The sequence below is a fragment of the Ovis canadensis genome, chromosome 13 (genome assembly GCF_042477335.2).
Source record: "Ovis canadensis isolate MfBH-ARS-UI-01 breed Bighorn chromosome 13, ARS-UI_OviCan_v2, whole genome shotgun sequence".
Classification (NCBI taxonomy): Eukaryota; Metazoa; Chordata; class Mammalia; order Artiodactyla; family Bovidae; genus Ovis; species Ovis canadensis.
Genome location: NC_091257.1, coordinates 45,818,144 through 45,841,097, shown reverse-complemented (window position 1 = coordinate 45,841,097; position 22,954 = coordinate 45,818,144). Strand labels below are relative to the sequence as shown.

At 44.3% G+C, this 22,954-nt stretch overlaps 1 protein-coding gene across 3 annotated transcripts in view; it reads left to right on the top strand.

The window, feature by feature from the left end:
- RSU1 (Ras suppressor protein 1) overlaps positions 1-22,535 on the top strand; it is a 208,348-nt gene extending 185,813 nt beyond the window's left edge. For all 3 annotated transcript variants that reach the window (XM_069547578.1, XM_069547577.1, XM_069547579.1), the window contains one exon: positions 21,959-22,535. In XM_069547578.1, coding sequence (XP_069403679.1) covers positions 21,959-22,061 — 103 coding nt within the window. In that variant the 3' untranslated portion in view covers positions 22,062-22,535. The remainder of the gene's footprint in view (positions 1-21,958) is intronic.
- The last annotated feature ends 419 nt before the right edge of the window (positions 22,536-22,954 follow it).

Sequence of the window (22,954 nt, the reverse complement as noted above, 5' to 3'; positions counted from 1 at the left end):
GGATCTCCTTGCAGTCCAAGGGACTCTCAAGAGTCTTCTCCAACACCACAGTTCAAAAGCATCAATTCTTTGGCGCTCAGCCTTCTTCACAGTCCAGCATCCATACATGACCACTGGAAAAACCATAGCCTTGACTAGACAGACCTTAGTCGGCAAAGTAATGTCTCTGCTTTTCAATATGCTATCTAGGTTGGTCATAACTTTTCTTTCAAGGAGTAAGTGTCTTTTAATTTCATGGCTGCAATCACCATCTGCAGTGATATTGGAGCCCCCCAAAATAAAGTCTGACACTGTTTCCACTGTTTCCCCATCTATTTCCCATGAAGAGATGGGACCAGATACCATGATCTTTGTTTTCTGAATGTTGAGCTTTAAGCCAACTTTTTCACTCTCCTCTTTCACTCTCCTCAAGAGGCTTTTTAGTTCCTCTTCACTTTCTGCCATAAGGGTGGTGTCATCTGCATATCTGAGGTTATTGATATTTCTCCCAGCAATCTTGATTCCAGCTTGTGTTTCTTCCAGTCCACTGTTTCTCATGATGTATTCTGCATATAAGTTAAATAAGCAGGGTGACAATATACAGCCTTGACGTACTCCTTTTCCTATTTGGAACCAGTCTGTTGTTCCATGTCCAGTTCTAACTGTTGCTTCCTGCCCTGCATACAGATTTCTCAAGAGGCAGGTCAGGTGGTCTGGTATTCCCATCTCTCTCAGAATTTTCCCCAGTTTATTGTGATCCACACAGTCAAAGGTTTTGGCATAGTCAATAAAGCATCTTGTGTTAGAGGAAGTAAATACACAGGCTACTTCCTTGGGCACCCAGCCAAAATAATGGGTGCTAAAGCAGGCAGTGGGGCTGCTTCCTCTGTTTTCAAGCACATTCAAGTGCATTACATATAATGTTCACTTACTTTCTATTATTATTGATCAGCTCCCCTCAGGTCATCAGGCATTGAATGCCAGAGGTTAGAGACCTGTGGTCTAAGGAATAGTAATAGTGCCCAGTGTCAGATGGAGATGCACTCAGCAAGAGTGGTAAATCCTGCGAGTGTTCTTGACCAAGGGCCAACCCACGCAGTCTCCAAGTGTTTGTGCTGTTGACCTTTGAGGTATGGTGGTGATGTGGTCTCTCCAAGGACTCACAACCTACTTATAACCTATAAGCAATTCCAAGAGCACAGATGCCCATGGAAGCACATACACCCTAGCTTCATATACAACACACAAGATGAATTTTTCACAATGGGTTTTTAAAACTTGGGCAAATCCCAGCTTCCCCTCACTGGTGTGCCTTTTGGAGTTAGTGTCCTTTAAAGCAACGAGGGGTGGGGAGGGGGGTAGGGCAGTGATTGTCGTGTAAGCAGAGTGGTGTTTGCAAGTGAGAGCTCAATGAGAGATGATGATGATTTTGGAAACAGTATTCTGGTGGTCGAATTGAACAGTCATTCTTGAAGGACAAGTATCCAGAGATACGTTTTTAATCCTCTATCAGACTGGGGCCTGGAGAATGATGCTGTGGATTGAGTGGAAGATAGAAAAAATGGTAAATTAAAGAGATATATAACCAAGAGGAAGGGGAGGTGCCTGTGGGCACCAGCAGAGAACCTATAACCAGCGTCTGATGTGTTTCCTTAAGAATCAGTTTGCACATTGGTCCATTGCCTCTTAGCAGAATCTAATCTGAGGAATGAAATGCTGACTGGCAAACACAGTTGAGTGAATTCCCTCAGTGCTCCTGAAATATAACAGAGCAAGGAACAGTATAATGAAAAATAACAGAGAGAGTAGCTCAGGGCTTAACTTATGATCAGTGTTCATTACAACAAATGACACTTTCACTGCAGAGTTACCATTAAGATTATTGAGTCTTATGTAATGTGGTTCCCCTCTGAATAGATTCCAGAACAGCTTAGCCTGTGAATGGGAGGGCTGATGCAAGAGGAGGACTGAAAATGTATTCAATACCCCTATTTATTTTTCCCATTGGTGCTGGGGAGCCACGCATTCAGAACCCTGGCAGAGCAAAAGAGATTGCATCTTTCTCCAGGAAGAGCCTCCATGATCATCTTTGTCATTGAAAAACATGGTTATGTGTTAATGTTCGATGAGGACCATGCTCAGAAAGTGACTAACTTTTTTGATAGTTTTCTATCCAAGGCCCCTAGCTTATGTTCTTCGCCATTTGTGTGTGTGTGTGTGTGTTTTCTCAAGCATACAAATTGTAGCATTTAAGAAAATATCTCTTTGGAAAGAGATTGCATCTTGTGCAAAACTTGGGCATGCAGCCATGAGGCATTTTCTAACTTTGTGGCTCCAGCTGAGTTTAGAATGGACAAGCCCAGTTCAGAGCACATTGTATGTAAAAGTCTTATTGATTAAGTACCTGTTGGGTACCTGCTAAGCACTTTGGGTTATTTCATCCTCCTAACAACCCTATGCGCTATGTACTCTTATTATCATCCATCCCATTTTCTAGATAAGAAAGCATACTCAGAGAAGTTAAGTTCTCCAAGGTTACCCAGCTGCCAGTTGTTTTTTTAACCTTTTTTTTTTAACTGTTTTAAATTTTTTTAATTTGTGTTGGGGTATAGCTGATTAACAATGTTCTAATAGTTTCAGGTGAACAGCTGTGGGACTCAGCCATCCGTATACGTATATCCATTCTCCCCCAAACTCCCCTCCCATCCAAGCTGCCAGATAACATTGATCAGAGTTCCATGTGCTATATACAGTAGGACCTGTTGGTTATCCATTTTAAATATAGCAGCATGTACATGTCCATCCCAAACTCCCTGTCCCTTCCCCCCAGCAACCATAAGTCCTTTCTCTAAGTCTGTGAGTCTCTTTCTATTTTGTAAGTAAGTTCATGTGTATCAGTTCTTTTTAGATTCCACATATAAGGGATGTCAAACGATATTTCTCGTTCTCTGACTTACTCCACTCAGTACGCTTCTTTTTCAGCGGCAAATACTAAATTCAGACTCTGGCCCTTCACCCTGCTCTGTCCCCTGAGCCCCACCCCGATCTGTGGGGTCGGTTTATAGAAGCTCACCACAGGGGCTCATGAGGGGGAAGCAGCGAGGCTGAGGGGTGAAGGGATAGACATGTACACACAGCTATATTTAAAGTGAATAACCAATTTTAAATTGGTTAAGGGACCTACTGTGTAGCATAGGGAATTCTGCTCAAAGTCAGTGGCAGCCTGAATGGGAGAGGAGTTTGGGGAAGGATGGATACTTGTATGTGTATGGCTAAGTCCCTTCACTGTTCACCTGAACCTGTCACAACATTGTTAATTGGCTATACCCTGATACAAAAAAAAAAACAAAAAAAAGAGCACGGCTGAACTTCCCTGGTAGACCAGTGGTTAGGACTGTGTGCTTCCACTACAAGGGAACAGGTTTGATGCCTGATTGGGGAATTAGGATCCTGCATGCATGCCATGTGGCGTGGCAAATAAATGAGTGAATGGAACGCAGCTCAGTGAGGAAGTCAGCTTGCCTGGGATGCAGCAAAACTCTTGCACGCACATGGTCTGGAGCTGTTGCTGCTGCTTGAGCCCCTTTTAGTGAAGATCTACTTGGTGCTGAGTTTCTTTGGCCCTTACAGTTGTTTTTATGTTTTATTCCATTGGAGAAGAAGGGGACTGACTATACTTTTCTCTCACCAAGTTCACGGGCTTTAGGAGTTCTGTTTGTCGGCCTGATGACCTTTCCAGGCTCATACTCATAACTACTACAAACAAACATATTGGAACACCCCTAGGTGAATGGGATAACTCTTAAAAATATGTATATATACACTTTTATGTATATTTATAAAACATATATACATATTTCCATCCTTACTTTTCTTAAGACATTAAAAGTAACCATGTGTCGAGAAAGGGTCCATCAGCTTTCACAGTGTGTTTCATCTAAGGACAAAGGTGGCTTGATTGCACCATTTTCAAATGGTCTCTATCTGTGTTTTGCAGCATGATAGCTGCTAACAACATGTGACTCTTGAGCCCTTGAACTACAGCTTGTCTGGTTGGGATATGCTATCAGGGTTTTCAGATACTCACCGGATTTCAAAGACACTTAGAACCAAAAAAGAAATCATTAAATTTATATGATATACTTACTAAATCATTTATCCTTAGATTAGGAATAAAATAGATCATTTACCATGTTGATACAGATTACCCATTGAAATGATCATGTTTGGGATCTATTGGGTTAAATTAAATATATTCCTAAACTTGATTTCATCTATTTCTTTTTCCTTTTTTAACGTGGCTCCTAGAAAATTTAAAGTTAACCTTTGTGAATCTCCTGTTTTGGACTGAGCTATGCTCTACATACGTGAAAGTAGAGAATATGTCTCCACAAATTGGAAGGACTAATATGTGTTTAAAAATAAGACTTTAAAAATAGCTTTCTGAAATATTTATGAGAGGAAAAATGAACTCACTGTAGGTATTCAGTAGGCTGACTAAGAGGGGCTTGTTTTTACCATTCCAGGCAATATATGTTGGGCAGAAATCTTCTTGATTAACAGCTATTCAAGGGGGAGTATTTTTCCATGCAAAGATAGGTCAGTTTGAGTCATTTGTAACAGAATGATGTTTTCTAATATTTGAAATAACTGTTGAGTACGTGTTCCCTTTGTGATCCCAAGTGTCATCATGTGGCCACATCATGACCACACTGCACCCCACAATAAAGCAGATACCTAAATAAAGTGAGTCCCATGATGTTTAGTTTCCCAGTGCATATAAAAGTCATGTTGACATCATAAAGTGTGATAGCATTATGGTTTAAAAAAAATGTATACACACACACACCCCTTTATTTAAATCTGGGGGAACTTCCCTAGCAGTCCAGGCTTCCCTGGTGGCTCAGACAGTAAAGAATCCACCTGTAATGCAGGAGACCTGGATTCAATCCCTGAGTCAAGAAGATCCCCTGGATAAGGGAATGGCAACCCACTCCAGTATTCTTGCCTGGAGAATCCCATGGACAGAGGAGCCTGGTGGGTCTACAGTCCATAACTAATACTTTCACTTTTCCCAGGCAGTCCAGTGGTTAGGTCTCTGCACTTCCAATGTGGGGGGCGCAGGTTCAGTACCTGGTTGGGGAACTAAGATCTCACATGCCACATAGCATGGCCAAAAAAACTAAAAATTAAAAAGTAAATACCGCTATTAGGAAAATGGCACTAATAGACTTGCTCTACATCGGGTTGCTGCAAATCTTCAATTTATAAAAAACGCAATTTCTCTGAAGCCCAGTACAGCAGGGTCTGCCTGTACCGGAAACTGACAAAGAGCAGCACCAGGCCAGATTTTGCAGAAACCCCGGGCCTCTGGCACCTCCACCTCATGCTTCTACTTCCGCCTCACTTCCTCCGTCTGTGCTTAGCACTAACACCTTCCAGGAGTGTTTGGTGGGTGCGATTCCTAGATGAAACACTTGAGATTCTTGGATGAAAAGGTCTGTTGTGACAGGCTCTTCTCTCTCCACCCACAGCCACAGTTTTGCTCCGAGACTTCAGGGCCCAACGGGGCCATCAGGCAACTAAAGCTGGAGCCCCAGGAGAGAGTCCTCGCCTCCCCCCAAATTCCCAGGACCCCCACCCAGGCTCATGGCTGATGCACGGAATTCTCCAGTAGACCATTTTTAACATTCAGCAGAAGCTACAGACATCTTAATATTTAACCTTTTTGTACTTGATAACCATAAATTTCTCTGAAACTCTTAAAAATCTGATTAAAAAAAAAACTAGGAGGAACTGGATGACATGTATTAAATCTGCTGAGTATATCAAAGCTACAATTCCTTTTTTTAATCCTCCATTCCTTTTTGAAGTATGTTTTTGCTGTAGAGCTTAAAGCTCAAGGAAGATGGAGATCCAAAAGCTCTTCTATTCTTGAGTTCTCATGGATGTTTTTCTCCATTATTCTCTTCCCCAGTTGTTGGGCTAATTCCCAAGCACCATTTTGGGGGTTTTGTTGATTTTCTGTATCTTAAAAAAATTTTTATTGGAATGTAGTTGATTTATAGTGATGTATTAGTTTCAGGTGTACAGCAAAATGAATCAGTTATTCATATATCCACTCTAGTTTTTGATTTGTTTTCATTGGAGTATGGTTGCTTTACAATGTTGTGGTAGTTTCTACTGTATAGCAAAGTGAATCAGCTGTATGTTTACATATATCCCCTCTTTTTTGGATTTCCTTCCCATTTAGATCCCCACAGAGAACGGAGTAGCCTTCCCTGTGGTATACAATAGGTTCTCACTAGTTATCTATTTTATACATAGTATATAATATATACATAGTGTATATATATATATCAATTCCAGTCTACCAGTTTATCCTACCCACCATTTCCCCTTGGTATCCGTAGGTTTGTTCTCTACATCTGTCTCTACTTCTGCTTTGCAAATAAGATCGCCTGTACCATTTTTCTACATTCCACATATATGCGTGAATACAGAATTGATGCTTTTGAACTGTGGTGTTGGAGAAGACTCTTGAGAGTCCCTTGGACTGCAAGGAGATCCAACCAGTCCATCCTAAAGGAGATCAGTCCTGAGTGTTCATTGGAAGGACTGATGCTGAAGCTGAAACTCCAATACTTTGACCACCTCACGTGAAGAGTTGACTCATTGGAAAAAACCCTGATTCTGGGAGGGATTGGGGGCAGGAGGAGAAGGGGACAACAGAGGATGAGATGGCTGGATGGCATCACTGACTCGATGGACATGAATTTGAGTGAACTCCGGGAGTTGGTGATGGACAGGGAGGCCTGGCGTGCTGCAATTCATGGGGTCGCAAAGAGTCGGACATGACTGAGCGACTGAACTGAACATGTAATTTGTTTTGTTTTTTTGCCACAAAAGCCTGGCTTCTCCTCTACTGCCAACCTCTCGCCACTAGTTAAAACACTGCAATCAGTAATGGAGGGAAAGCACCATCAACTTGACATGCCATGTTCCAGGGATGGCAGGGTTTGGCACTTCAGAGAGAGCCCAGCTTAGATGAGGGAAGAAGCAAAAGAGACAATGACTAGAGTTGACTTGTAGCTGCTGCTTCCTGAAGTCCACTTGGCAAGAGCCTCATGGTTGCATCCATCTGTAGATAGATGCATGCTTTCTGGTTTTGACTTCTAAGGTTATTTATTTATTTATTTATTTTTTACTCTCTTTGCTGTGTAAGTGGAACATAACCTCACAGACTTTCTAGTGGACATAGAGGAGAGGCAGATAATACAGTGCTGCTTAGAATCTCAGGCGTCGTGCTGTAATCTCACCTGAACATAAGATGAACCTTGGGGATAGGAGGTTTCACTGAATGTGGCTTTCCTAAGGGTAAATGATTTTTAATGTAAGCAGAGTCCTACACACATTTCATACATACAACGTGCGGGTTCCATTCAGATCCCCAACTGTGACCAGGTGGAAGCCATTGCCCTTAGGGTGTGATGTAAGTAGGTTCTGGATGCGTTGAGTGAATCCTCAGTCTGTGTGCAAGGCGAGGGGCGGGAGGGTGGCAGTGCGTATACCAGATAGCTCCCACCCCTGTTTAAGTCCAAATGCCCCATTTCCTATCTAGGAAAGCACAGATTACCTTAGTCAATGGATTAATTCCAAAGCCTTCGCCTCCTGAGTCAGTATTATCTGCCACGCACTCTGAAACCTGTATAGACTAGCACTTAGAGACGGCTCGCTCTCCGTTGACCTGGCCTTGAGTCACCTGCCAGTGTCACGTCATCCGATCATCTGGGCTGAGAGGGGAGGAGGGCCCTGGAAGCAGGGAGTCCACATTAATAGCCACCGAGAGGAAGAGGAGAGTAACAGTACCTGTAGATACGCTTTACCATTGGTCTGTGTCTGAGAAACAAAGACAAAGCAGAAGCTTCTCTATTTGGACACTGGTGTTCCAGTTGCAGCGTCATTTATATCTAGACGCACAGGACAGCTGTGCAGCCCTCCATGATGTCTTTCGTTTAGGCTTAAATGAGTTAATACAGAAAATGCCACAGAAGCTTCCTGTGGAAATGCTGGTATGTAGCGTATGCTGCCTGCGTTTGGCTATTACAATCACTAGCTTAATAACTTAAAAGGTCGTGAACACCAAGCCTTTCCTGAAGGAACCACGTGTGGCTCGAAAAACTCCTATCTTTCCATGATAATAAAAATTTATTCTGATGTTTAATTTATCCGAAGAAAAGGAAGAAATCCCCAGCGTTTTTATAATGTTCATTTTGACTTAATCCTCTGTGTTAAGCTATTCCTGTGCTCAGCTAGTTCTTGCTAATACCAAATGATGGTTGCTGCTGCTGCTGCTAAGTCGCTTCAGTCGTGTCTGACTTGGTGCGACCCCATAGACGGCAGCCCACCAGGCTCCCCCATCCCTGGGATTCTCCAGGCAAGAACACTGGAGTGGGTTGCCATTTCCTTCTCCAATGCATGAAAGTGAAAAGTGAAAGTGAAGTTGCTCAGTCGTGTCTGACTCTTAGCGACCCCATGGACTGCAGCCTACCATGCTCCTCCGTACGTTGGATTTTCCAGGCAAGAGTACTGGAGTGGGTTGCCATTGCCTTCTGCAAAATGATGGTGAATATTCAATAAAACCTACTGTGCTGTAAAGGAATTGAATGAAAACCCCTGGTCACACAATATTTTGAGAGGGACCCTCCAGGACTTCCCTTGTGTCCAGTGGTAAGACTTTGCCTTCCAATGCAGGGGCTGCAGGTTCAACCCCTGGTTGGGTAGCTAAGATCCCATATGCCTCATGGCCAAAAAAACAGGATATAAACAACAGAAGCAGTGTTACAACAATTCAATAAAAGCTTTAAAAAATGGTCCACAGCAAAAAAAACTTTTAAACATTGTTTTAAAATGAGAATCTCCACAAGAGAAGAATGGATGGCTCCCAAGCAGCTTCACAAAATGGCACCACGATGCATTTTCTGCACCTCCACTCACCTCTCCAAGCCTCAGAAACCCTACAGAGACTGGGGAAAACAACAGAAGGAGCTTATGTAGGGGCCCAGAATTTTGTTAACAGAGGAACACTGCCCCTGAAGACTAAAAGACTTGCCTTGGCGTACACAGCACGTGTTTTCTCAGTGAACACCTCTGTATGGGAGGCATGTCCATCCTCACTTGATGAGGGTGGAATTAAGGAATGAATCAGGAAGTGTTCCTCGGCTAAGATACTCTTTCGGGGCAGTACTACAGATCCTACCTGCAGGGCAGCAAAGGCGACACAGACAGAAACGACAAATTTCTGGACACAGTAGGGGAAGGAGAGGGTGGGATGATTTGAGAGAAGAGCATTGGAACATGCGCATTGCCATATATAAAACAGATAGCCAGTGGGAGTCTGCCGTGTGATGCAGGGAACTCAAAACTGGTGCTCTGTGACAACCTTAGAGGAGTGGGATGGGGAGGGAGGGGGCGTGCGTATATCTGTGGCATTTCATGTTGCTGTATGGCAGAAACCATCACAGAATTATAAAGTAATTATCCTTCAATTAAGAATATTTTTTAAAAATGTATTCTTTCAGTCCACCAGTTGATGTTTATTTGGTGACTAGTGTGTGGCCAACCCAGGAGAAACAAAAGGATTAAGACTGCTCCTGCCTCAGAGGCACTAACGATCCAGCTGGTAAGAGACTCAGGTAGTTGGATATTGCAGTACATCCTAGTAAGTGCAGTGATATGTGCTTTCAGTCAATCAGCAAACAATCATTGTGTGCCCGGGGTGCACCGGTCAGAGGGGATACTAATGAAGACAGACAAGATTCCTGTCCTCTTGGAGTTAATCTTCCATTAAAGGAGGAGGCAAACAAATCAATTAATAATAATCAAAATAATTATATTGTGACTGTGGTATGAAGGAAACGAATGTGTTTAAAGAGAGAGAATGCGAGCAAAAAAGTCTCTTAGGAACTCACATTTGAAGTAAATCAGAGTGATGTGTCATTCAGGGCTCAGTGTTCTTAGAATGCAGAAGAAATGTAGATTACTAATAATCCAACAGTACAGTAAATAGGTTTTTTAAGGCATGGCATGAACATGGGCTCAATGTCTCTGGACTCCATTTCCCTCCATCTTTCAGTTCTGCTTTGCCTGCTGGTTTCTTTCCCAGGCAAGCTCTCTTCTCAGATGCCACCACGGCCAGCAGCAGATCTAGGCTCCTAATTGGACTCAGAAGAAAGGGCTCTTCCTCCCAATAGCTTGAGGTAAGATCTTGGGTCTTTTGTGGTTGGCACAGGTTAGCCACAGGCTCATGTACAAACCAGTGTCTGCACCCAGAGGAAAGGGAGAAGGTTGAGACTGAACAGTTTTGAAACCAAAGTTATTGAAGGTCTCTATGTCCTTTCCCTAACCTGTACGACAGGGATGGTATGAGTGCCGATCTTACAGAGACCTGGAGAAAAGCATTCTGAACTAAGGGAATAGAAGTATGGACCTCGGAAATGGGCAGAGGCCTCATTTGTTTGCCCATGTGCTGGAGAATAGGAACATGGAGGGTCATGGCAGAAGGCAGGGAGGCCCCAGCTGTACCATGAAGCCTTGGAAGGGCTGCAGCAGTATCGTGTTTATTTCCTCTTCGTGCACTCACAGACATTATCAAGGTGCCCACAGAACTCCCAGCTGGGTCCCGTAGACGCCCACTGCCTGCGTCTACCCCACTGCTGGAGTTGCTGAAGGACACCAGCGCTCTTCTGATGGACAGGGTCTCTCTCCAGCTTTGTTCATGCCTTTGGCTGGCCCCTAATCAAATCTTTCTGGCCTGAGCTGTGCTGGTGTTTCTTGGGGAGACTTTCTGAGTTCCTGCTTTGGTTCATTTGTGTTGACGTGATCATTTTACACACAGAGGGCAACCTTTCTGCCTTTAAGTTTTGGGGTCAAACCTAATTCTTATGCCGACTCTCATATCTCTCCAGCCAACTCTGTATTGACTGGACATGAAATTTAAGATGGGTTGTATAATGTGGACAGAAGCAATAATTTGTGATTATATAGAATTATCATCTAGCTGTCCATGTTAAGGGATCTATTAGATAATTACTGTTTAGCTTTTGAGAGCCAGATTCTAGTTAGTGACCTTTTTTTTAAATTTGTGTTGGACTGTAGTTGATTTATAGTGCTGTCTTAGTTTCAGCTGTATAGCAAGTTAAATCAGTTACACATATGCATGTCAAGATTGTGAATTTTAATAGTAATGTTTTCTTAGGAATAATTTTTGGTGGTATTACATGCATGTAATAGAAATAATTTCTTGGGACTTCCCTGGCAGTCCGTTGATTAATGGACTTGTATTGCAGGGTCAGAGGTTCGATCACTGGTCAGGGAACTAAGGTCCTACATGCTATGCCATGTGGTTTGGTCAAAACATAGAAAACAACAACAAAATAAAGAAATGCTTGTCACTTCCTTCCTTGTATCTATAAATAGGTTTGTGTATACCAACACCTAGACACCTATGCAGCCTCAACATAGTGATATCTTGAAATAATTCTTTTCATAAGAAATATTCTCCAGTACTCCAGGTCTGGAGTCTGTTAAGGAAGTAGCTTGCTTAGAAAACTTACAAGAATGCTCTTCTCCTGTTTTCCTTTGTTTTTTCAGTTTATTCTGGAAATTGCAACATTTAGCACTTTGCAGTTTAATTTAAAAGGATTACCTATTCTCTTAAATGCTTAAGCAGGGAAGCAAGTTGCAGTTATTGATTTTTCTCTGCATGTATTCTGTGAAAGCTGTATTTGCTCCTTCCCCAGGGAGCCTTACCCCCCAAACTGCATGCTTGCTGGTGACAGCTCAGACCTCTGATACATAACCAAAGACCTTGCCTAATATCCTTGCAACTGCTTGGGGAATTTTTATTAAGTAAAAGCATCATTAGAGTAGACAGGATGATGAAGTTTAATGAGCATCTTTTGTGCATGAGATTGTTAGTTTTGTTGTGCCAGAATCCTCATTTCTCTCCTCCAATGGGGCAGATAGTCTAGAATGTATGGGGTATTTTTAAAATCCGCCTTACATTTTGTATTTTTTTGTGTAGTTTAATATCTGTCCTAAGCCAGCTACAGATTCTTCTTGGCTATTTATACAGGTGCTGTTTGCATACATGTATGTTGATAATTTCTTTTTACACTGTATGTTGAGGGCAGAGAGCAGTGAGGGTTATAATGGAGAATGTAAAAGACACCTCCTGATGCTAGTGAATTTCATGGAACCATCTCTTGGAGGTTTGATATCAAAAAATCATTTGCCTTTTGAATTAATGAGACTTCTCATGGGAATATGGTAACTGTTCCCTTTTTTTCTTTAAGACTCAGCAATTTAAGTGCTAAGGTTCTGTCACCAACCCCTCAGAAGCTGCTAGATAGGATAAATAAAGATATGGCAAATGCTTATTAATAATCTGGGCTTCACACTTTGTCCACAGATTTATTTGCAGAGATTTTAAATTTAGCATCCTACCATAACATTACAGATTAGACACAAAATGATTTCTCTCCATTATTGTCACTGGCCATATACTGAGATTTTTCAAATTGGTTCTTTTCTTGGTCTGTATAAGGACTTTCCATGGAAACACCCAAAACAACAGGAGGGAGGCATATGACAGGAGCAAATGACTTAAGCACAGCATATTGTACCTCTCATATACCTGGCATTCTGAAACATAATATTTACATAGCACACAATGTGCTTCCAGCAGTGCCTTGCATATGTAGAATACAAAAGAAGTGAAGTCTGCTGTCCCCACCCTTGAGAAAACGGAAGGCTGATGAAGAGGACAAAACAGAGAAATCCAGAAAGATGGTGGTGGTGCTGGTTGGTGGTTTAGTTGCTAAGTCTTGTCCAACTCTTGCAACCCCACTGACTGCAGTCCACCAGGCTCCTTTGTCCATGAGATTTCCCAGGCAAGAATACTGGAGTGGGTTACCGTTCCCGTCTTCAGGGACTCTTTCTGACCCAGGGATCAAACCCATGTCTCTTGCATTGCAGACAGAGTCTTTACACTGAGCTGCCAGCAAAGCCCATGTACTTAATGCCTAGAGAATTTGAACTTTGGGGTCATTACCTGGGGGTGACCTGAACCTTTTTCTAATCCTAAGTTTCTTCATTTGGAAAATGAAAATAATGAAAGCCCCTCTTTCTTGGATAGTTGTGGTAGTGAATGCTGACTGCATGGTGACCATATTTACCATGTGTCCTGATCAAGGCACTCTACTAGTACCTGGAAGTAACAGCCAAGAGCAGAAATTACTTTGTCTATTCTGAAGGACTTAATGATGAAATCTCAATAAACACCACAGTATTTTGTGAAGGCAGAAGATGAACAGGGGGCAGAGCAGAGAAAGCTGTGAAAAGCCTGAATATGTGGATGAGATCTGAGTTGTAGAAAGGATGGGGGCGGGCATTCCAGGCAGTAGTAACACAAATCAGCCAAAACCTGAGACCAGAAGGAATCCTGGCTGACAAAGGCCTTAGATGGGTTTAGCACTCAAAAGTTTTTTCAAATCACCTGCAAGGTATAGGCAGTATGCAGATATTCCCAGTTTTCAATAAAGATAAACAGAGATTCCAGAATGATATCAGATTCTAAGGTTACTGAGCTAATAGGTGGCAAAGCTAACACTCAGCCTACCTTTCCCACACTCTACGTTGCCCTCCTCCAGACCAGTGTTTCCGTATTTGGTCTGTTAGTGAACAGAGAGAGATGAAATTTGGCTGCGTAGGCATTGCATGGCCTGGTCAGTGGATACTCTGTTACATACCAGGCTGGGTACTTGATCCTGTGGGTAGTAGATGCTGCTTTCCCTGCATAAACCAAGGAGGGAGAATTCTGTCAGTTGTGTGTAGGACACATTGAAGGAAGGAAGGAATTGTTACCAAGGAGATCAGGAAGGGGGAATTCTCTGGTGGTCCAGTGATTGGGACTTGGTGTTTTCACTGCGTTCCTGGGTTCCATCTCAGGTTGGGGATCTGAGATCCCGTAAGTTGCACAGCAACTCCAAAACAATGGAGACTGAGAAGGAACCTGTTAACACTAATCTAATGGCCATATTTTAGGGTAGAAGAAAAAGAGAATGAATAAAATCATACTATGATATAAATAAGAATAAGTACCATAAAGCATCTTATTAATCCATTGAGTCATGAACCTTTTGAGAAGCTGATGAAAGCTGTGTTCACTTTTCAGCTGAAAAAAGGCACATATAGCTTTGCTTGGAGCTTCAGATCCTCCCTTGCCACAGACTGAGAATTTCTGTGGTAGAGGAGGATGTAATCAAACTTGATTAATAGGGTGACTGAAAAAAGAGGCAGGTGCCAGAGTGACTTCATCATTTTGATCCTGGAGGTCTGGAGACATTAGAGGGACGTTGAGGAATTGGGGTAGGGAACTGTTGTGTGCATTTGGTTGGATTTAATGGTTCAGTGTACAAGTGGGAGTTTTGGTGTAGCAGGGCTTGAAAATGGCAGTGACTCTGAGCGCTCATACTCACTGAAGCTACAAAATCAGATGATCGATTTAGGGAAGAGAATACAATGAGCTAAAAGCAAAACCATGAGGACTATAGAATTGTCCAGGGGAAAAATAAGAACAAGGATAGTGCATTGGAGCCAGGAGAGGAGACTTTTCAAGAAGGAAAAATGCAGCCCCAGTGGTGTTCATTGCTGCAATCATGAAGGGGTTTGAGGGTCTGCAACGAGACCCTTGGATTGAACAGAAACAGTAAAACTCAAATGTGTTTTTTTTTTTGCAAAATGAATATGCCCATGTTAAATAAATATGCCCACCAATAATAGAGCATGTATATCATACTACTACTCAATATAATGTTTGCTGAGAAATAAATGCATTCTCATTCTCATGGGCTGGAATTGTTTGCTGTGCCATCTTAGATGTCACCAGGCAGGGGTGTTGAGTTGTGTGGAGTGTCAGGAGCCAGCGTGCAGACAACTTTAACACGATGCCTCTCAAGTGACCAGGCTGGTGACCTCTCCTGTTCACAGCATTATTTCCTGATGAATCCTCCAGAGCTGATCTGCAGCTGGGATTCTCCAGACAGCTGCTCTGGTCAGGGTCCGTTCCCTCAGGGACCAGATGAGAGCCTTCATGAGCTAAGTGATGCTGGCTCGTTCATCACCCACAGCACAGGTCATCCATAGGCTTCTCGCCTTTGAGGACTCTCTTCACCGTCAGAAGTCTGTTCATCAGACTCCTGAGCATAATTCATCCTTTCCTGTCACTTTAACTGGGTCTCTGTTGACTTTTCTCCTTCCATGAACAGCTCCCAGTCATCCTCTGTAGACCTCAGCTTTGAGAGGAGAGAAGATTTTCCAAGACTCTGTGCCACAGGTTCACTCCGTATTCTGAATTGACCACCTCGCCCACTGGTGACTGATGCTGCAGCCCCATCCGTGACAGGGAGCCAGTCTTCCTTGTCAGTGCTCTCACACTAGCATGACCAGATTTCAGTGCCCCCAGAAACCTTCCCGAGGTAGAGTCTGCCACCCAAGCTCATGATGGCAAAGCTGAACTCCTGGCTGTGCTCAGAGGCAGTGTCTGGGAAGCAGGAGGAATTGGCTGGCTTAGCCTGGGTCTTGGGCCTTCATGAGAGGTTAAAGGTGACAGCGGTTGCTCTGGAAGAGCTGTTCTGTGCCTGCATACAAGACCCTGTCTGTGTCTGATTTAATTTCCGCCCTCCTACACACAAGCCCTTCAAGGTAGCAGTTTTTATCATTTTGCAGATGAAGACATCAGACTGTGGCAAGTTAGTCACCTGCTCAATGTCACACGTCCTTTGGAGCAAACAGGGTTCAGGAATGCAGATGCTCGAAGCCCCAGGACTGTTCTCCAGAATCCCCAGTGCAGTGAGCCAGGGCTCTTGTAGGACAGATGATGGGTACCACCTGAGCAGATCACTGAGGGGATGTGCTCATCAAGAAGCATCTTGTGCCAGAATCCAAGGGTTAGTTGAAATCTTCAAAGATCAAGGAGGTGGAAGTTACATAATGAGAGTATGGAAAGGTCAGGAGGGGAGGAAGCCATCCTGAATGCTGCAGGTTGCATAGATCAATCCTGTTTTTCACTTCCTGTATTTAATGATGCTGGCGAGGGAGAATGCTTCTCATTCCCAGAGGAGCGAACAGTTCATCCGTTAGCATGCCTTTCACATCCAAGCCAACCAACCCCAAGCCCCACGCCCGAATCCTGACCACCTCTTTCCTCTAACTCTGATGCACCAAGCCAATATTCCCTGTGATCCAGGCACTGGGCAACTGGAGATTACTTCTTTCACTCTAGGCTCTGAGATTTTAATCAAATTACACACCTACCCTGTTTCACCCATTCCTTCCTGTGAAACCACCGATAAAGACTCTGGGCTTTGCTCTCCCCGGGCTCCTTTGCCTCCCAGTCAACCTAGTGCTTCCCCATGTGGCCCTGCACATAACTGCGTGTGATACAACTCCTTTCAGAGGCATAGAGCTATCCATCTTTTCACTGTCACCTCTGTAAATTAATTCTGGATGCATTTCAAACATGGACCACGACTAACAGCTTCAGCGCATAGAGGGAGCCAGGCCCATCCTGTCTCACTGTAGCAGAGAGGGGATAGTTGGCCTGCCCACCTCCTCCTCTTCTAGTGGACAGCACCCATCTTTCCTTGGAGACTCTCCTTCTGTGGCCTTTCTGCAACTTAGTTTTTAACTTTTCTTTCTTGTCAGTGAGTTGCTACCCCAGAAGAAAATTTCTCCTGCTAAAACTAAGTGAAATCCCTCACAGACAGCCCCAGAGAGATTCAGTTACTGTATGGGTTCCCTGTTGCTTCTGATAACAAATTAAGATGATCTTAGTGGCCAGAAAGGGCTTCCCTGGTGACTCAGTGGTAAAGAATCCACCTGCCAAGACAGGAGATGTGGGTTCGATCCCTGGGTTGGGAAGATCCCCTGGAGGAGGAAATGGTAACCTAGTCCAGTGTTTTTGCCAGGGAAATTTCATGGACAGAGGAGCCTGGCAGGCTATAGTACAGGGGGTTGCAAAAGAGTCAGACATGACTTAGCCACCAAACATCAACACCAACCTAGTAGCCAAAAACAGAACAGATATATTCTCTCACAGTTCTGGGCATCAGAAGTCTGAAATTTAGGTGTCAGCAGGCTTTCATCTTTTGGAGGCTCTAGGCAAGAATGTGTTTCCTTGCCTTCCTAGGGTCTAGAGCCTGCCTTGCTCCATCATCAAAGCCAGCATCTGAGCATCCCTGACTCTGGTCCTCCTGCACCCCCATCTTCCCTCTTAGGACCCCTGGGATTATGTTGGGCCCGCCCAGATAACCCAAGATCATCTCTCCATCTATGAACCTGTTTGCAAAGCAAAAATAGAGACAAAGATATAGAGAACAAACATGAATACCAAAGGAGGAAGAAAAGACGGGATGAGCTGGGAGACTGGGACCAACACATACACACTATGGATACTACATATAAAATAGATGGCTAACGAGAACCGACTGTAGAGCTCAGGGAACTCTAGTCAGTGCTCTGTGGCGACCTAAATGGGAAGGAAATCCAAAAAAAGGAGGGAATATATGTATACATGTAACTGACTGGCTTTGGTATACAGCAGAAACTAATGCAACATTCTAAAGCAACTCCAAGAAAAATTTTTTTCAAGTCCTTTACTTAATCCAGAGAAGGCAACAGCACCCCACTCCAGTACTCTTGCCTGGAAAATCCCATGGACGGAGGAGCCTGGTGGGCTGCAGTCCATGGGGTCGCTAGAAGTCGGACACGACTGAGCGTCTTCACTTTTACTTTTCACTTTCATGCACTGGAGAAGGAAATGGCAACCCACTCCAGTGTGCTTGCCTGGAGAATCCCAGGAATGGGGGAGCCTGGTGGGCTGCCATCTCTGGGGTCGCACAGAGTCGGACACGACTGAGGTGACTTAGCAGCAGCAGCAGTAACTTAATCAGCTCTGCACAGTCCCTTTAGCAATGTAAGGTTACAGACCCCAAGGTCTCTGGAATCAGGATGTGGACATGTTGAGGGGCCGTTATTCTGTCCCCTACACTTACTGAATGGAGGCCCCCAGGGCTAATATTAATAGCTGAGGGAATCCAAGACTTGGGACCCTGAGAAGCTCATCCTTCCTGCCCAGCCAGAGCCACATCTCCAGGTGGGAATGATTGCTCTGATGGATCCAGTCTACAGATGAGAGTGAAACGTGGCTGTCATCTGGCACACAGCTGGAGCAGTGAGAGGATCCCGCAGGGCAAGGCAGAGTCATCCGCTGGTGACTCATGGAGGAAGTGGGACAGTGCCTTTAGCCTGAGTCGCTTTCTTCAAAGAGGATCCAAACCTTTCTTCCATATATACTTGGAGATTTGGTGTCAGTAGAAAATACCATGTTATTTTTCAGAGGAAGAAACCCTAGAGAAGTAATCATATAATTATCTTTATTTAATCACTCTAACCCCATGTCATGCCCTGGTGCCCAGCTTACCTCAGCATTACGGCCACCATATGAGAAAACAACATCATTTTTTCTTTAACAGATGAAGAAACAAAGGCATGGTGGGGATGAGGCTTGCTAATCACGTGCCTAGAACTGACAGCTCATAAGAGGCTAACTGAAAGTTTTCAGTCTCCCTTCTGACCCTTTGTAGTGAGTGGCTTGCTGTGTAGCCCCAGGAAGGCCAGGCACACAGTGGGGTCTGAGTCTAAAAAGGCAGGCGATGAAAGGTTGGAACATTCTAGTTCTTCCTGAATAGAGAGCCTTGCTGAGCCCCAAGCAGCTTTGGCACACCTGCTGAAATGACTTTGCTTCATGACCGTTGTCAGGGCCTGGCAACACCGCCACTCCTTCCAGGAAGCCTTCTGTGTCTGCGTGTTCAGGATGTGGTGCATAGTAGGCCCTCATTGAGTCTTTCATCTCTTCTCTCTGCTCTGAACTCTTTATTTCTGTTGATACCACTTTCCCAGCCCCTGAGTCTTTACCAGGTTTCCAAGTTCACAAACGAGGGAGCTGTGTATCTACAGATTTTTGTGATCCTTAAAGTTGGATGTTATCTGCGAGCAAGAATGAGTATAGAGATAAGAGTTTGGAAAGGAAAGGAGAGACCCTGAAGCTGTGAGAAAGCAATTACAATGGAAGATGCTGAGACCATAGATGCCTTTGTGGGTGCTCAGAACAGTCAGACCTTGGCTTCGTGCCAGGTGGGAGCAGCTTGGAGACCAGAGCCCCACCCCACCCCCCAGATCCCCTTGTACACATCTGGCTGTAGCACTAAGCTGCTGATCTCTAGGAAAGCAGCATCCTGGGAGGAGGAGGAGAGGGGCAGACGCTACGGGAAGGTCAGCTTGTCTGATATAGGAGAAGAATGTAACACACAGCTCTCCTTTGGCTCAGCTTGCTCTCCCTATTCTGGTGCATCCAGGAGAGATGCTGGCAGGGTGGGGGAAGGGGTGCACAGATTGGAACCCCCTAGAAAATGCAAGACCATCTTTCCACCTCAAGGTCCTTAACCTCATTTCCTCTGTAGAGTCCCTTTGGTCAACAGCAAGTTCTGGGGAGTTAGGACAGGAACATCATTGGGACTCAGAGAAGGCAATGGCAACCCACTCCAGTACTCTTGCCTGGAGAATCCCATGGACGGAGGAGCCTGGTAGGCTGCAGTCCATGGGGTCACTAAGAGTCGGACATGACTGAGCAACTTCACTTTCACTTTTCACTTTCATGCATTGGAGAAGGAAACGGCAACCCACTGCTGCAGTCCATGGGGCTGCACAGAGCTGGACACGACTGAAGTGACTTAGCAGCCGCCGCGGCAGCGTCACTGGGAGTGGGGCTGGTAACAGTGGTAAAGCCAGATTGGATGGACCTTCCTTTCTGCCTAAACCAGTGTTTCTCTGCCTGGCTCCAGGACTGCCAGGTGTCTACAACATAGACTTCTCCTTTTAAAGTGTAGGGGTAATGCATGTATGTGGAATCTAAAAAAATAGTACAAATGAACCTATGTGCAAAGCAGAAATAGAGACACAGACGTAGTGAGCAAACATATGGACACCACATGGGGCAGGGAGGGTGGGATGAGTTGGGAGATTAGGATTGACATACACTACCATGTGTAAAATAGATAGCTAGTGGGAACCTGCTGTATAACACAGCGAAGTCTACTCAGTGCTCTGTGGTGGCCTAGATCAGGAAGAAATCCAAGAGAGGGGACATACGTATATGGAGCTGATTCACTTGGCTGCACAGCAAAAACTAACGCAGTATGTAAAGCAGTGATACTCCAGTTTTCTTAAAAAGTGTAGGGAGGGAGCATATGTAGGTTTAAAGATCCATTTTCCTGGATGGCAGTTTCTGCTGTGGACGCTGGGTAGGACTGGGCCTGCCTCTCCATTCAGTTAGACTCCATTCAGAAGTCTTCTATCAGCAGTCTCCAACCTTTTTGGCACCAGGGATCGGTTTCATGGAAGGCAGTTTTTGCACGGACGGTGGGGTGAGGGGAATGGTGGTTGGTAGATCATTCAAGCATGTTACGTTTATGGTACACATAATTATTACCATATCCGCTCCATCTCAGATCATCAGATATGAGATCTGAGAGGTTGGGGACCCCTGCTCTAAGGAAGCTTCTACAGGAGTTAAATGCTAACTTATAGACTCTGATGTGATGTGTTAAGGACATGTATTTCCTCCTTGATGCTCTCCTTTACCTGGAGAATGTTCCAGCACCTGGCTGGACTTAACATTCTTCAGCTTGTAGGTCTGTCTGCTGCCACACTCCACATTCTAAACTTCTTGCGAACAGAGACCCAAGGTCAGGACCACTGTTGGTAGATCCTGCTTCCGAGGAGATGCTCGGAAGCCTCTGGAGAAGCAGACTACAGTATGACCTGTCAAAACCCAGAGTCCAACTTTGCCTAAGTGCCCCATCAACTGGACAACTCCAGGCGCCAGGTCTGTCCCTCAGCTCATCAAGCGCAGCATCAGTGTCATCGGGAGCATGAGTGTACTCCAAGTTCAGGAGAGGGTGTTAGTTACCCACATGGATCTTAGAAGACGGGGCGCCTTGTACAGGAAGGTCAGTGTTTGTGTCCACCCTGTTCAGTGTGGGGTCAGGTACTGCCTCTCTTAGGGAAGCACTGAGACATCCACTGGCCTCTCTCGGGGACACAATTATAGCACCAGGGGAGTTAAGGTTGAGCTGTTTTCACTTTCGGGTGGCTTTTAATTTAGTTTAACCAGAATGACTCATAAATTACCGATTAATTACTGTCTGCTATCAGGTTCAGTCCCCTCAGCCACAGAGCCAGCTCTGCTCCGCGATGGATGCCATGGCTGTGATTGCAGGGTACTTCGTCAACATTTAATCAGCGGTGCTTATTAATGTGGCATTGATGGGTGGTCGCCACCCCGGTGCCATCCATCACGGGTGAGCAGCCAGCGCAGGCTCGGACACCATCGCTCTCTGTCGCATCACTCAGCCCCGGGGCTCTTGGGCCGGCTCACTGCTCACTTTGCACTAAGGGGACACTCTGTCTTTTCAGTTCAACCAAGTTTTGGTCACTGTCGACTCCAACACTCACGAACTGTGGAGCTTGTCTGGAGCAGCCAAGCTGAGCCTCACGTTTTTCCTAGTTAGCACAGAGTGTATGATTCCAAGAGACTGGTCCAGAATTGGACTTCACGGCATGGTGGAGTGAGTGAGAGAGAGAAAGAGAGAGAGTGTGTGTGTGTGTGTGTGTGTGTGTGTGTGTATAGGCACATGTGTAAATCCAGCATATGACCCAGAGGAAACAAAAATGCCCTTGTGTTCATAGCCTCCCTCAGTGTGCCTGGAGATGAGTCTGTTGATGAAAACTCTGCCAGCAGAAGTGTATCTTGTGTTCACAAGGTGGATCTCACATTTTCCCTTCTTTCTCTTTTCAGCCTCTACGGCAGACACATGCAGGCAAACCCAGAACCGCCGAAGAAAAATAATGACAAATCGAAAAAGATCAGCCGGAAACCCCTGGCAGCCAAGAATAAATAAGGGGTCGGCCTGAGCTGCACTTCCGGGCACTTCTCTCGTCCTTACTTCTGTTCTCTCTTTTCTGTCTCACAGATGAATACTCTTTGTATGTATGTGTTTGTTTTGTTTTTCTCTTTCTAATGCTTACCACCTTACCTTAAATTCTTTCGATAGGTGGTGGATTTTTTATAAGTTCTTTGAACCATTTCCATTTGTTTTCTTAAAATTGCCGAAGGCAGGAAACAAAAGCCTTAATTCAGCTGCAAGTTCCATAGAAGGCACAGCTTTCAACTTCTTGAATAGATGTTCACAGAGTTGCTTATTATGAAAAGAATAATTAAAATCATGTAATCATTTAAATGCCACACTTAACACTGTTCACCCTTCTGTTAATTCACACAGCTCATTATTTTTGCTTTGTTCAAAGTTTTCCTTCACCACTGAGATATTATGTCAATTTACAAATGATTTTAATAAAATCTTAAATTTGGGTCACATGTTGTTTCTTCAATTAAAAAAAAATTGAATCTTGGGGTATACCTTTTCTTGTTGACTTTTACCCCACAATGATCTCGTCCAATTTATTGCTCATCGATGATAAATTCTGAAACTTTCTGTGAAAGAAATGAGTTGGTTTCTTCTCACATTGATATGTCAGTTTTTTTTTCTTCTCTCTTTGAAGACTGTTTCTAAATTAGGAAGAAGCAGAAAAACAAATCTCTAGAAGATTTTGCCAAAGGATTTTGGAAAGCAGCATTTCTTAGCTGAAGGAATGGTGACTTCTGCCAGTGGCTGGTCGACGAGAGCTGTGAAACGGAGAGAGAAAAATAGTTGTCTGTTTCTTGTTAGTGCAGAAAATCTGCTCATATAAGAGCATCCTTCTAAATGACTTTGATGATGCCAAAGAAGTCGTG